Genomic DNA, 13,630 nt, shown 5'->3' with positions numbered 1-13,630 from the left:
TTATGTCCTTTGATTTTTTACACTGCCACAGACCGTGCCACAATATTCAGAGGAACTGAGTTCCAATCCACATGTTAGTGGGAGAGATGTGGATCTAGGCCACGATGTGTGGAAGTCACAAAGGTCAATTCCCTCAAGCCTCGTATCTTCATCTGGTAGACTGTGATGCTAGAGTGTGTGAGAGTCTGCAGTTTTATATCAGGAGAGACTGATGACAGAGGTGCTGCCTTTGCTTTCAAGAACAAGAAGGGAGAGAATCAATTGCTGCAAAGCGCAGCTGCAGTGTGATTAGGATATTTTCATAAAGTCTTGTAGAGTTTCTTCTACAACCCATTAAGCCCTAATTGTCACACTAATGTTATTTTATATTGTAAGAGTAGCTCCAGAATCCCGGTCTTATTGTACCCAGAGGACTCCGAGCAGCTTTTTAGCTTCACCAGGTTCTTTGCTGTAACCTTTTCAATCCATAATTATTATTCTGCCCGTGTAGACTCTCTCATTATTACTTAACAGTGTCACTCCTCTCACCACGACAAAGTGCAGTTGTGTAAATTAGAGCCACAATTAACCCAGCTCAATGCTGAAGCAAGCACCTTCCTCCTGACAAGTTTTGAATTAAAGTTGATACATTTAGTCCCACAAGAAGGAGCCTCTGACCTTCATGTCGAAGGGCACAACTGAGGTGGTTTATTTTTCCCATATGAAAAAAGTTTTGATCTGTGATCATCTTCTCTAATCTGGATGCTGATAGCAATAGGTGTGGCCCACTTTATAGGGTCTTTCCAATTCAAAGCGTTACAAATCGCAGCTGTAACAAAACTGTGGGATGTAATCCATTGGAGCAGTCAAATACAACATTCCTTGTTTCCCTAGAGTGGACACAGGCAGGGGGATGTTACTCCAGTCAGTATAACTTCCTGTTCCACTGGTCTGGAGAGTCCTCCCCCTGCATGTGACCAGGGAGATGGGTGTGACCCTGGCTGACTCCATAATCTTTTATGGAGTCATCTCTCTTTCTTGATGCCATGCTGCTCTGCTGCAGCCATTTTGTTCTCTTGATGCTATTTTCTTAATGTATTTTGCTGTCTGTTGGCTCTCAGCCAGCATCACATGGGCTCAGTCCTCATAAAGGATTAACTCACACTATGTTCTGTAACTACAAGCTAAAGTCTGCCTTCATACTGTGAACTGAACTTGGGTAAACTTCTTGTTACTTTTAAGAAAAGACTCTTTTGAGAGGGATCAAAGGGGACACCAGGAACAATCCAGTCTGATCAAGCCAGACTGGATTGCTTAACTAAAGAGATTCAAACAAATCTGCAAACTAGCTTTCTGCTGTACTGAAGGGAATCTGCTCTGCTACATGACTCATTAGCGTGAGTGAAGGAAGAATAATATTTACCTTGAAGAAAGGACAATATTTAATCAATATATCCTCTCCTACTATCCTTAAAGGTAAAAAGGTAAAGGTACCCCTGCCCGTACGGGCCAGTCTTGACAGACTCTGGGGTTGTGCGCCCATCTCACTTAAGAGGCCAGGGGCCAGCGCTGTCCGGAGACACTTCCGGGTCACGTGGCCAGCGTGACATCGCTGCTCTGGCCAGAGCCAGAGCCAGAGCCGCACACGGAAACGCCGTTTACCTTCCCGCTGGTAAGCGGTCCCTATTTATCTACTTGCACCCGGAGGTGCTTTCGAACTGCTAGGTTGGCAGGCGCTGGGACCGAGCAGCGGGAGCGCACCCCGCCGCAGGGATTCGAACCGCCGACCTTTCGATCGGCAAGCCCTAGGCGCTGAGGCTTTAACCCACAGCGCCACCTGCGTCCCCTACTATCCTTAGCATTCCCACAAAAACCTGCAGAGTTCTTCTGTTTAGGATTCAAGACACCCCATTCCATGCCCCTGCCCTTTTCCCATCACCCACCCAATGGTCAGTGTTTTATATCCAGTCTAATTACTCCCCTTTAGGAATTTATTTTTTTACTGTAAAGATATTTTGTGGTTCTATAGACCTTAGTGACTGTTAATTTATTTCAAGGATCATCAGGAAAAAAAAAACCACAAATGGGTTTGCTCAGAAAATGCGACAGCAAAATTAAGGAATACCATATAAAACAACAAAACAGATGAAACATCGCTGTTCGCAAAATAGACTTCTGTTCGCTCAATAAATTTCCACTCAGTGAAAAACGCACACAAAATCCACAACTGCTAACACACTCATATCTCAGTCAACCTACACATGCAGAAATTCCCCCATTTCATCACTCCCATTAAACAAAAATTAATCTAGGACTACACCAACCCCAGTAAAAACCTCAAAACATTTTCCCCAAACACTCAAGGTTATCCACTACAGCTGAGAGTTGTTAGGAGGCCTTCAAAGAACGACATTTCCCAGCATCCTTAACAAACTACAGTTCCCTGGATTCTTTGGGGAAAGCTATGACTGTTTAAAGTGGTATAAGAGGGCTTTAAATGTGTCGTGTAGGTGTGGCCAGAGACAGTGTTCTTGCCAATTGCAAGCATTATAAACTGGTTCTCTGTTTCTAGTGTTCTGGGTAATTAGTGCAATGATGACCGAGAAGCATTTGACACAAATAAATTTTGCTTGTAAAAAATACCTATTTAACACAAAGGTGGGAAATCTCAGGCCTGGGAGCCAAATGTGGCTCTCAATCCAACCATTGGGACTCACCTCAGGCCACAACCCTACCCTTGAACGGTGATAATGTCTTTTGGGTAGAGGATGGGCAATGTGTTTGTGCGTGTGGAGGTTATGTGCAGGAAGCTCAGTCTTTTGCTTGGTAGGAATATAGCCTTTAGTGCAGAAGTAAGAGATCCATCCATCTGTTACTCCATTCATTCTGGTTTTCTCTCTGGTCTCATCCACCAATGGCATGTGTCTCACAAAAACTTGAATGTGGCCCTCAGGCTACAGGGTTCCCCACCTCTGATGAAACAGATCTTTCCTTAATATTTACTAAACTATTTGTACTCTGGTTGTTGTTTGCCATACTGTGTAACTCCCCAATCCTAAGATGTACCTTCCTTTGCAAACCCATAGGCTACAGGCCTTCCTCTGCCCCTTCTTCCAACCTGGCTCCTCTATGTCCCACAACATTTATATGTTTCCTAGTCCTAGACTCAGTCAGTGAGTTTTTCCTCTCAAGTCTCCATTATTTGGCAGCTCAATCTGCCATGCCACAAAACTGCTTCTGGGCTTTGTGGCAAGGTTGGCCACCTTCAGCTGATTTGCCTGGCTGCCAGTTGGGCAGTGGGAAATTGCCTATTCGCAAGTGCATACTACAAGCCACCGGTATTGCAAGGAGGCTCTGTGGGAATATAGCTTCAAGCGACTGAACTTTGGCACTTGGCACCTGGAAACCCAAGTTGTTTATTCAGGGAATTTGGCCTGAAGTTTAATACCAGATGTAAGCCATATCAGTGCCAGGTGTAATCAACATATTAACTTTGTCACTAAAGATGCAGCGGTAACTTTGAAGTGGAATTGCTAGAGTTAGAGTCTCTCTCTCTGTCTCTCTGTTTCTCTCTCTGTTTAAAAATGAGTTCAGTACATGCTTTCCTTTCTCCTCATGAAAGTGAACATTACAAGACCAATGTGGCTCTTTAGCTTTCTTGTTTTTTAATTCCATCTTCCTTTCCTTAAATGGCCCCCAACAGGGCTTTTTGGAGGCACTAATGAAGAGTGAACAAATTGCAAACTTCGCCTGGGCTGAAGCGTAATTCACTCAGGGGGCTGGGGAGGAGTAGCAGTGGTTGGCAAATGCTCATAGACAATAAATCCACTCCTGCAGGTTGGGAGTGGAGTCTCTGCATAAGTGGACTCAGGTTATTTCATTATTTAGTTACTCTGAATAATTCAAATGGTCCTAATTGAAATAATCAGTCACAGAAATCAAACATGGGGTTTCATCCATAGACATGGGAAATACAATCCAGGCCATGAAATCTGTTAGTCCTACAAAGGACTAGTATTGTCTTATATTTGTGTAAGATCTCTCCTTGTGGAATTAGTTTTGTCCCAGTGTAACTTCTTCTGTGCCTAGGGAGGCTCAGTTCCTTTGGCAGGAAGTTGGAAAACATCGTGTATTAGAATTTTATTTTTATTTTTAATTGTGACATGGCTGCTGATGAGATTTCTTCAGGTATTTCATTATTATCCAACTTCACCGTCTTTACGTTTATGATAACCACCATGAGTGGTACATGCTCTGGTTATCTCCTGCTTGGACTACTGCAATGCACTCTGTGTGGGGCAACTTTTGAAGGTGACTCAGAAACTACAACCAATCCAGAATGTGGCTGCCAGACTGGTGACTGGAAGCAGCTGTCGGGACCATATAACACCAGTCCTAAAAGATCTACATTTGTTCCCAGTATGTTTCTGAGCACAATTCAAAATGTTGGTGCTGACCTTTAAAGCTCTAAACGGCCTTGGCCCTGTATACCTGAAGGAGTGTCTCTGCCCCCATTGTTCAGCCCAGAACTGAGGTCTTCCTCCAAGGTTCTTCTGGTGGTTTCCTCACTGCAAGAAGCAGAGGGCCTTCTCAGTAGTTGTGCCCACCCTGTGGAATGCCCTGCTGTCAGATGTCCAAGAGATAAATAATTATACAACCTTCCATAGGCATCTGAAGGCAGCCCTGTATCGGGAAGCTTTTAATGTGTGATGTTCTGTTGTTGTGTTTTTCTATATCCTGCTGGATGCTGCCCAAAGTGGCTGGGGCAACCCAGTCAGATGGGCAGGGTTCAAATTCATCATCATCACCATCATCACCATCATTTAGTGCTTAGACTCTAAACCCCATTCAGCCATGAAGCTCAGTGAGTGATTTTCAGCTCATCACTATCTCCTAGCCTAACCAACCTCTCAGGGTTTGCTGTTCTTTGTGTACTGAATTGTATCAAACACTCAGATGGATGTGTGTGGGTTACTAAGCAACTTCTCTTACCTTTTTGGAAATCTTACCAGCATCCTTTATCACTGGGATGGCCAACCTGTGTCCCTCCAGATGTGCTGGACTCCAGCTCCAATCAGCAGCTCCCGCCAGCCTGTGGTCAGCATTCATGGGAGTTGTAGTTGAACAACATCTGGCATTCCTACCGCACAGAGTCTGGCAACAGCAGTGCGTCCCAGACCAGTTTCCTTTCTCTAGTTTCTCCTTTCAGACATGTGTTTTGTGGTTTGAGTCATAATCCATTACAGTCAGTAATTAACTGCCTGGTATGAAAATATTCCGGTGCTGTTCGTCTTAGAGAAGATAATTCAGCCTCTTCATAAATTATAAATTGATGACTTATAAAATACACTAACCCCAGTGGGAAATAATCATTTCTTTCTGCAAAAGGGATTGTTAGAGGGAGCCATTTTGCACGCAGAGGCATGGAAAACAGTTAGGAAAACAGCAGCGCATGAATAATTTCAGTAAATGCGGTTAATCTAAACAAACAAACAGCAACATTTAGTAAGTGTTCAGAAGAAAGTAACTATTAAGGATTGGCTCCCTGGGAGTCAAAAAAGAGCTGACTGTATAACTGGGTATCAGATACTGTAGTAGTCTCCTGCGAAATGAATAATTGATGTAGGGCTGAAAACCACTACCACTGTATAATCCTATGCAACAATTTATACAATTAAAGGCAATTGCTGTGATTGCATTTTCTCCTTATGATTATGGAATTATAGGCTGATAGGATGCAATTTCATTTTATTACAATTACACCCCCCCACACACACACACTAGAAAACATCATCACAGATTGATATAGATACACTAAGCAGGGAGGCAATTGTCCGAAGAATAGTAAGGGACATTTGGACAGGGAGGTTTGTAGCAGTATCTATACACAGCAGCCTGTGTAGTTGATATGTGGTTAATTTTCCATTGACTGTCCAGATTTGGGGAGTCTGTGGAGTGGGGGACAGCCCATAAGAAGTTTGTTGAATGGAATATATGGGGTTGTCATATATATGAAAGGTCATCATAATAGCACCCATGGGTTGCAAGTGTGCACAGCCTGTACATCCTATGGCACCCGTGAAAGTCTCGGGAAATATCCTCTCAAAAATACACAATATGTGAGATACTGTTAAGTCCTTGTTTACACTGGCTCAGCCTCCCCCTGCATTGAACACTCTTCCACTCCACCTCCCACAACCACCCTTAAGGATAGCTTAGCAATTGTCATTTATATGTCATTGAAGTAGATAGACTTCAAAAGGGGAACACATCTGGCAACTCACATTTTCACTCACTGTGTTTGTTGGTGACACTATGAATTTGGGCTGGTCACCAAGGGGAGTGCTGGGAAGTTCAGGTGCCTAGCTAGCCAATGACATATTGCATTTGGAGTAGAGATGATCTGTGAAATAGATAACTCTCACTGACTTCAAGAAAAGTCATGATCTTTTGATCATCTTTATGTTACAACCATGTAAAGAAACATTGTTCTATGTTGCTTTTCTTTTCCTTTTAACCACAAGAGGTAACCGATGGATCAAAAGTAGCAGCTCTTGTGATCTTCAAGTAATCTCATGATTGACAGTAGGTAAGGCAAAGGTAAAGAACGCCTGGATGGTTAAGTTCAGTCAAATTTGACTATGGGGTGTGGCACTCATCTCCGCTTTCAGTCCAAGGAAGCCAGCAATTGTCTGCAGACAGCTTTTCTGGGTTATGTGGCAAGCATGACTAAACTGCTTCCGGTGCACAGAACACTGTGACGAGTGGCAGGGCACACAGAAATGACCTTTACCTTATCACCACAGTGGTACCTATTTATCTACTTGCTCTGGTGTGCTTTCAAACTGCTAGGTGGGCAGGAGTTGGGACAAAGCAATGGGAGCTCACCCCATCACACAGATTCAAACTGCCGACCTTACCATCAGCAACCCCAAGAGGCTTAGTGGTTTAGACCACAGGTATGTATGTATGTACTATTATTATTATTATTCCACTTGCAAGAAATATTATTGGTTGAGTGTTCAGAACAGGTCGCCAAAATAAATGAACGAAAGAAAAGAGGCTAATTTTTCCCAATAAGTTTTTTTACTGTACATTTTGTAGCAAAAGAGGGAGAGAAAAAAGAAAATATTTTGTTCACAGGGATGTCATTTTCTAAAACTTCAAATAGGAAACATGACGAATAACAAGATCAAATACACAGCCATGTCACAATAGATCTCTGAGCTTTTCTCTCTTAAAAAAAATACATAGAGATTTGTGTGTGTATGTGTGTTTCTTCTATCCTTTGCCACCTTTCTCAGCACATCCCTTCAAAATAATGTGCAATTTCAGAAATGATTTCCAAGTGGAATGATTCCTGGGAGCAAATAAATACAGAAAAATATATCTGAATTAAAGGCCGGTTGCTCTCGCTGCCATAAGTACTGCAAATTTCACAATTGTCAAGGTTTAGTGAAGTTGCACATGCATATCCTCAGCAATCCCAGGTCTTGCAGCAATGTGCCTGCAAATGTGTCTGGTACTGTAATTAGTTTGCAAGCCACAACAGTTGATCTCAAAAGAGCATGGATCTTGGCATGAGACAAGGGCTTGTAAAAGTGGTGAGGGGCAAGGGAAGCAGCACCAAAACGATTAAACATGGGACACCACCTATTCTGCAAAGCATCTTGTTTTCCATGGCTTATTGGAAACATCCCCCTAATCAAACATTTCACTGCACAATATGCCTAGAGATCTCAAGTTCTCATGCTCTTGTTTTGATTGACATTGCTACATGCCATTTGGTGGCACCGAGCACGCAAGAACGGTGTTTGCTTGTTTTCTGGAGAGGGTATGCAAGTCTACATTGTTCGTGCTCAGCTGAATAGAGGGAAACTGCCTAACCTTAGCTGGAAGTGATTTATGAAGAGATAATCAAAAGAGTTTCATTTCCCCCCACCCTTTGATTATGAAAACTGGCTTCCTCTCTACCTCCCTCCTCTCAGACATCAAACCCCCTCAGACAGTTGACCAAATTATCTGCAGCCTCCTTATACACTGACAAACAAAGGATCATGAAGGGAATGGACAAAGGGGGAATCTAAAAAAATATTAACTAGATTTCTTTTCCCCACCCTAGGATATAAAGATCAGAAGAGGAAAACAAGTGTGCAGTTCACTAGGTGACTGGTCTTCCTTAATTTAGTGCAGGAAAGAAAAGCAATAAAAATAAACAGCAGAGACCTTTTTATTATTTCTGGGAGGAAAGAGATAAAAAAAAAAAATCCTCAGCCAAACCATGGCAAGAAAATTTCCACGTGTTGCTGATTCCATTATGAGATTAAGCCGAGAAGATGGTTTGCACGCATGCTCTTTTTCTCCAGATGCTGTCTTGATGAAGGTCCTTGGACAACCATAGTGGCAGCTGGGCTTATCCTCAGGTCATCTTTATATCCATGGGAGTCTCCTTTTTAGAAAAAAGAAGAGGGAAGGAATTCCTCTCTGAATGAAACATATGCTGCTTAACCTGTTTTTAATCCTCATTTAAGCTTTTTTGACAGTTCACCAGGAATGCACCCGTGATTTCCTTGAGACATTCACACAAACATAATGAATGTGCTGGATACATTTCATCAGCTTCTCTCACTCTCACTCTCTCTCTCTCTCTCACACACACACCTATTAACATTTCATAACCTCTCTTATCCAACTTGATTATCTGACCAATATACGGCTGTGTGCACGAACATGTGTTGTGTGTTTCTCCCATCACGTTTATGGCCTTTTTAACAATCATGGACTTCTGTTATGCTTGGAGGGATTCAGAATGGAACGGAGGGACACTCTTATTTACACTGTGCTTTCCATCACCCACTCCGAGCTCCCATAAGTTCCCCTCGCCCCTGTCAGGTCACTGTCGTCATACTGCAAAAGCATGCCGTTCACTGACAGACTGCGTTTTGTCCAAATGTTTGTGATCTTTTTGGGGTAGTTGCAACACTGAGAGGTGGAAAAGTCTCCCATGTCAAAAGAATGGCTACGCTTAGTTTTACCCTCCAGTGGCAACGTGAGGAGGCTACGGAATTTGGACTCATGCTGGCCCAGCAGTGGCTCCTTGTCTGAGTGATGGGCCACTGTTGAAGTTCTGGAGTCTATTGTGTCCTCCTTTTTCTGACACTTCAGTTCCAGGGAGGCAAAGGCTCCCATGAGCCGATCAATGTTGTTGTGCTTTGACCTCGATGGGGGCCTCCACTTACTGGACAATGTGCCCTGCTCACTTTGGAGGCTGTAGCCATCGCAGTCACGACTATTCACAGAGCTAGAAGAAGAGGAGATGCTGCTGTGTGCAGACTCACAGTTAAACTCCATGAGCTCGTTCCTTACCACCACTTTGGGGTTGACTTGGGGCAGGACCCCGTTCTGAACAGGCTGGGATCCATTAGTTTGTGAATAGACATTGCTAACGTTAGCCATCTTCCCCGGGGCATTGTTGCAAACCTTGTACCGGACCATGAGTACGACGATGAACACCAACAGAGTTGCCACGATGATGCCTCCGATGATCAGGATCATTGTCCCCCCCAGGAACTGGCTGTGCATGGACTGGCACTGGGGATAGTCCTCTTTGGTGTAGAACTGGGCGCAGCCCACAATGTTGGTAGCGGTGAGCGTCGTGGCGGTGTCATCCCACATGGCCAGAACGCAAAGATCATAGCCTGTCCCAGATACCAGGTTGTTCACCACAAAAGCCTTGTTTGTAGCAGGGATCATCCTTTAAGGGAAAGAAAACAGCAACATTAGTTTACAATGTGATGGGAAAGTAGTCTTAGTAGGGTGGGTGGGGGCCAAAGCACTGGACAGCAGCAGAAGGAAATATCTAAATCTTAGTTTATTTCCTCAAATGCCTAAGTCAAAAGACATTTAGCTGTTCATCTCTGAATATGTATCCTCTACCAATTCTGTCATCACACTTTTTTTCCTACCTCCCTCCCTCCTTACAGTAGAACACATATTATCCAAAATCCTGAAATACTTGATATTCACAGCCTCTGGTGTCCCTGCACTCCTTCATTCCTTTCCTAACTCTGACCTTCAATGTCACTAGTATCCTTGAATGGTGCATGGGGGTCTAGCCATTCCAACATTACTGCTGGGATTAAATCCATGTTAATACACATTATAAATCAGGAAAGTGGTTTTCATTTATTAACCTAGCAATAGAAACTTAACATGGGCAATTGCTTTGGTTTAAAGACATGACTGGGTCACTGAGTTATAATCCTGTAAGCATCCAAGATCTAACTACCTAGCTCTCCTTTTCTTGTTAATTTGGCTGAAAGGACAAAGGTGTTAAAATGGGACAAGAAAAAGCCAGGAGGTTAGACTACTTCTTTTGTATACAATATATATACTGTGCGCGCACACACACAAAAACAAAAACCAAACCCACAACCCCATGCTGATCAAGGAATAAGAAAAGCAGAGTATTGTTTCTAACTGGATATGTATCCAGCTGACATAGGCAGCTTACATAATAAGTGATGAATCAGCAAGTTCTTCTTAGGAAACTGTCATTTCTAGAGCTCTGCCTTTGTGACAGCATAGGCTGTAGCCTGAACTGTGAGTGGGAAGTGAGACAAGTCAATCAGCCAAACCAAACCTGCCTCCTTGTTATGTTTGCTGCTGTCACCATGTGGACATCTTTATTTTTCTCTGACTTCTTCCACTAAACAGCCCTTTAACATTACGGACTTTAACCGTCCTCACCTACTCCTTGTATTGCGTAGAAGAGCAAGGCACTTAAGTGTGGCCACAGACCTATTTTTTTACAAAACCAATTGTACTTTTAAGAAAGGCAACACAGTAAGCAGTTTTTGAGGGGGGGGACTTCTTTAAAAAGTAATTTTATGATTGGAGTAGCTGTTCAATCAAATAGAAGCAAATAAAAAAAAATAACTAGAGATAAACACATCCAGTACGTTTTTTCTAGAAAAATAGGTGCAGGTACTCACCATGAAGTTGTTACAGTAATTGCTACACTTTTTAACAACAACAAAAAAGAGGTGCCAGTGCTGGGTATCCTTGAGTAGCCCCTGAAAAAAAGCACTGCTATATCTATCAGATACTGTTTCCCTAACCAATACTTATCAACTTGCACCCATTGATTCAATTTCTGGGTCCCTTTGTGGGTTTTTTTCCTGGCTCCTTTTTTCCAATGCCTGACTCTGCTGTCTATCACTTTACACTGTTCAGGCTCTCTGTTTGGGCCTCTTTACTCTCTTGTAGCTCTTCCACTCCAGCGCTTTGAATCTCAGTGTTCATAACCTTCTAACAAACTACAGTGGTACCTTGGGTTAAGTACTTAATTCGTTCAGGAGGTCCGTATTTAACCTGAAACTGTTCTTAACCTGAAGACCACTTTAGCTAATGGGGCCTCCTGCTGCTGCTGCGCTGCCAGAGCACAATTTCTGTTCGCATCCTGAAGCAAAGTTCTTAACCTGAAGCACTATTTCTGGGTTAGCGGGTCTGTAACCTGAAGCGAATGTAACCCGAGGTACCACTGTATCCTCCTTTATAGCTTGACTCCCGCTCTCAACCTTTTCTCCAATCAGAAAGAGAGTAGAGTCTTAGTTGAGATTCTATTTCCCATCTAGGAATGTAAGAAACAAACAAACAGTCAGGAATAAATAGTAGCTGCCTACGATCTGACCCCTGTCTGAAATCCTGACCCACTGTCAGCCTGCATAGACTAGGTATCAACCATTTTAGACCCAGGACCTACTTATAAACTAAACATGTATTTGAAGACCGATTTCTTAATCTTCTACCATATATTTGCACAGTGGTACTGCTCCTGTTTATGTTTTTAGAAGAGCAAAAAAGAGGACACATTTTCCGACCTCTACTTTTAACTATGGATTGCTATGACGACTCTCATTTTACATACCCATGAAAAAGAGGACATGTCCTGGACTAAGAGGACATATGGCAACCCTACATCCTGTTGCATTCACCTTGGATCAGGCCATGACCCACTAGTGGGTTCTGGCCTACCTACTGAATGCCAGTGGTGTAGACCAGGGTTTCCCAAACTTGAGTCTCCAGCTGCTGTTGGACTACAACTCCCATCATGCTTAGCTAGCAGAGCCAGGGATCATGGGAATTGTAGTCCAAAAACAGCTAGTGACCCAAGTTTGGAAAACCCTGGTGTAGACAATATTGAAGTAGATAGACCAATGCTCTGCTTCAGTATAAGGCAGCTTCCAATTTTTCCTAGTAGGCAATGTGGCCCATACATATACAAACTTAGAACTGTAGAATAACAGGAGATTCTGTTTAACACAGGCAGCTTAATAAGTACAGTAGATTTCTGAAGTCTACATGGGTCTCCTGTCAATGTAGCGCTGCATATTAAGAATAACTCAGAGTGGAAATAAGAACAAGATAAAGCTCTCTCCTCACCACTGTCCCTATTGTTCCTCATCTACAGCAACAAAATCTGTGGAATGAGGGCATATTCACAAATTGCATTTTAAACTAAAGATTGGTTCTTCAGCATGCTATATATAGAAGGAGTTCCTCAAGTATTAGTTGCCATACTTTTCAGTTACAAGACAGTAACAAAACTTTCCAGGGCAGAAATTAATGATAGAACTGTTGGAAGTGCTCCTTCATAGCCAATGAGCCTTATTTCCATCTGGTAATACATTGCATTCTAGGGTCTCTGAAGAGAAAGAAATCTGCATAATGAAGCTAGACAGCAATAAGGAGGAAACCCACAGTCATGGAGCAAAAGTTAAAAGTGGTGGGAGTACATTTATTTAGGATGGACCTTTATTTAGGCCCTAACGACAACTTACATTTGGCTTCACCAAAATTTTCCTGGGAAATGTAGTTTGTTAAGGGTGCTTAACATACTACAAAAATATGTAACTGCTCTCTAATATCACTCTCCATACCCAAGGACTCGAAAGTGGCCAATGTAACACCAATTTTGGAAGAGGGACCCAGAAGCGTTGCTGGAAATGATGGGCTGGCAAATGTAATGTCTGTCCTGGGAAAACTGGTGGACTCAACACCAAGACTACCTTCACTGGAGTCTTTTTGGCATCTGCTTAAAACAGGCACCCCCAGACTCGGCCCTCCAGATGTTTTGGGACTACAGTTCCCATCATCCCTGACCACTGGTCCTGTTAGCTAGGGATGATGGGAGTTGCAGTCCCAAAACATCTGGAGGGCCGAGTTTGGGGATGCCTGGCTTAAAACATTTTTGTTTAGGCAAGCATATCCAGGTATGCAGAAGTTACATGTGTTTTCTTTCTTTTTAACTCCTGTTGGGTTTAATCATAAAATAATTTCAATATTTTATTTTATGTTTTAAACTATTTAGATATTTTCTTACAGTCATGCAATATATATGTTTGTGTGTGTGTGTGTGAGAGAGAGAGAGAGAGAGAGAGAGCGAGAGCTTGTTAAATAAATAAATAAATAAATAAATAAAATCATTTCTTTTCTTCCCCACGGAAAAATAAAATTAATGAATATTTTCTTTCTCTCTACTGGTGACTGAAGAGTTCATTCACACTTCAGGATTAAGCAAGCAGCAGCTCCATCTCCTTACCTTAGCTGAAGTGTGAAACTAGTTGCTTAGGATTAATCGTACTTTAAT

The 13,630-nt window shown here is 42.6% G+C and overlaps 1 protein-coding gene across 5 annotated transcripts in view; it reads right to left on the bottom strand.

Moving 5' to 3' along the window:
- Positions 1–7,088: 7,088 nt before the first annotated feature.
- LRFN2 (leucine rich repeat and fibronectin type III domain containing 2) overlaps positions 7,089–13,630 on the bottom strand; it is a 268,713-nt gene continuing 262,171 nt past the window's right edge. For all 5 annotated transcript variants that reach the window (XM_079969232.1, XM_079969229.1, XM_079969233.1 and 2 more), the window contains one exon: positions 7,089–9,733. In XM_079969232.1, coding sequence (XP_079825358.1) covers positions 8,812–9,733 — 922 coding nt within the window. In that variant the 3' untranslated portion in view covers positions 7,089–8,811. The remainder of the gene's footprint in view (positions 9,734–13,630) is intronic.

The sequence above is a fragment of the Podarcis cretensis genome (assembly GCF_951804945.1).
Source record: "Podarcis cretensis genome assembly, chromosome: 3".
NCBI lineage: Eukaryota > Metazoa > Chordata > Lepidosauria > Squamata > Lacertidae > Podarcis > Podarcis cretensis.
Note: the sequence above shows the minus strand (reverse complement) of the source record. Positions and strands in the feature narration are given on the sequence as shown.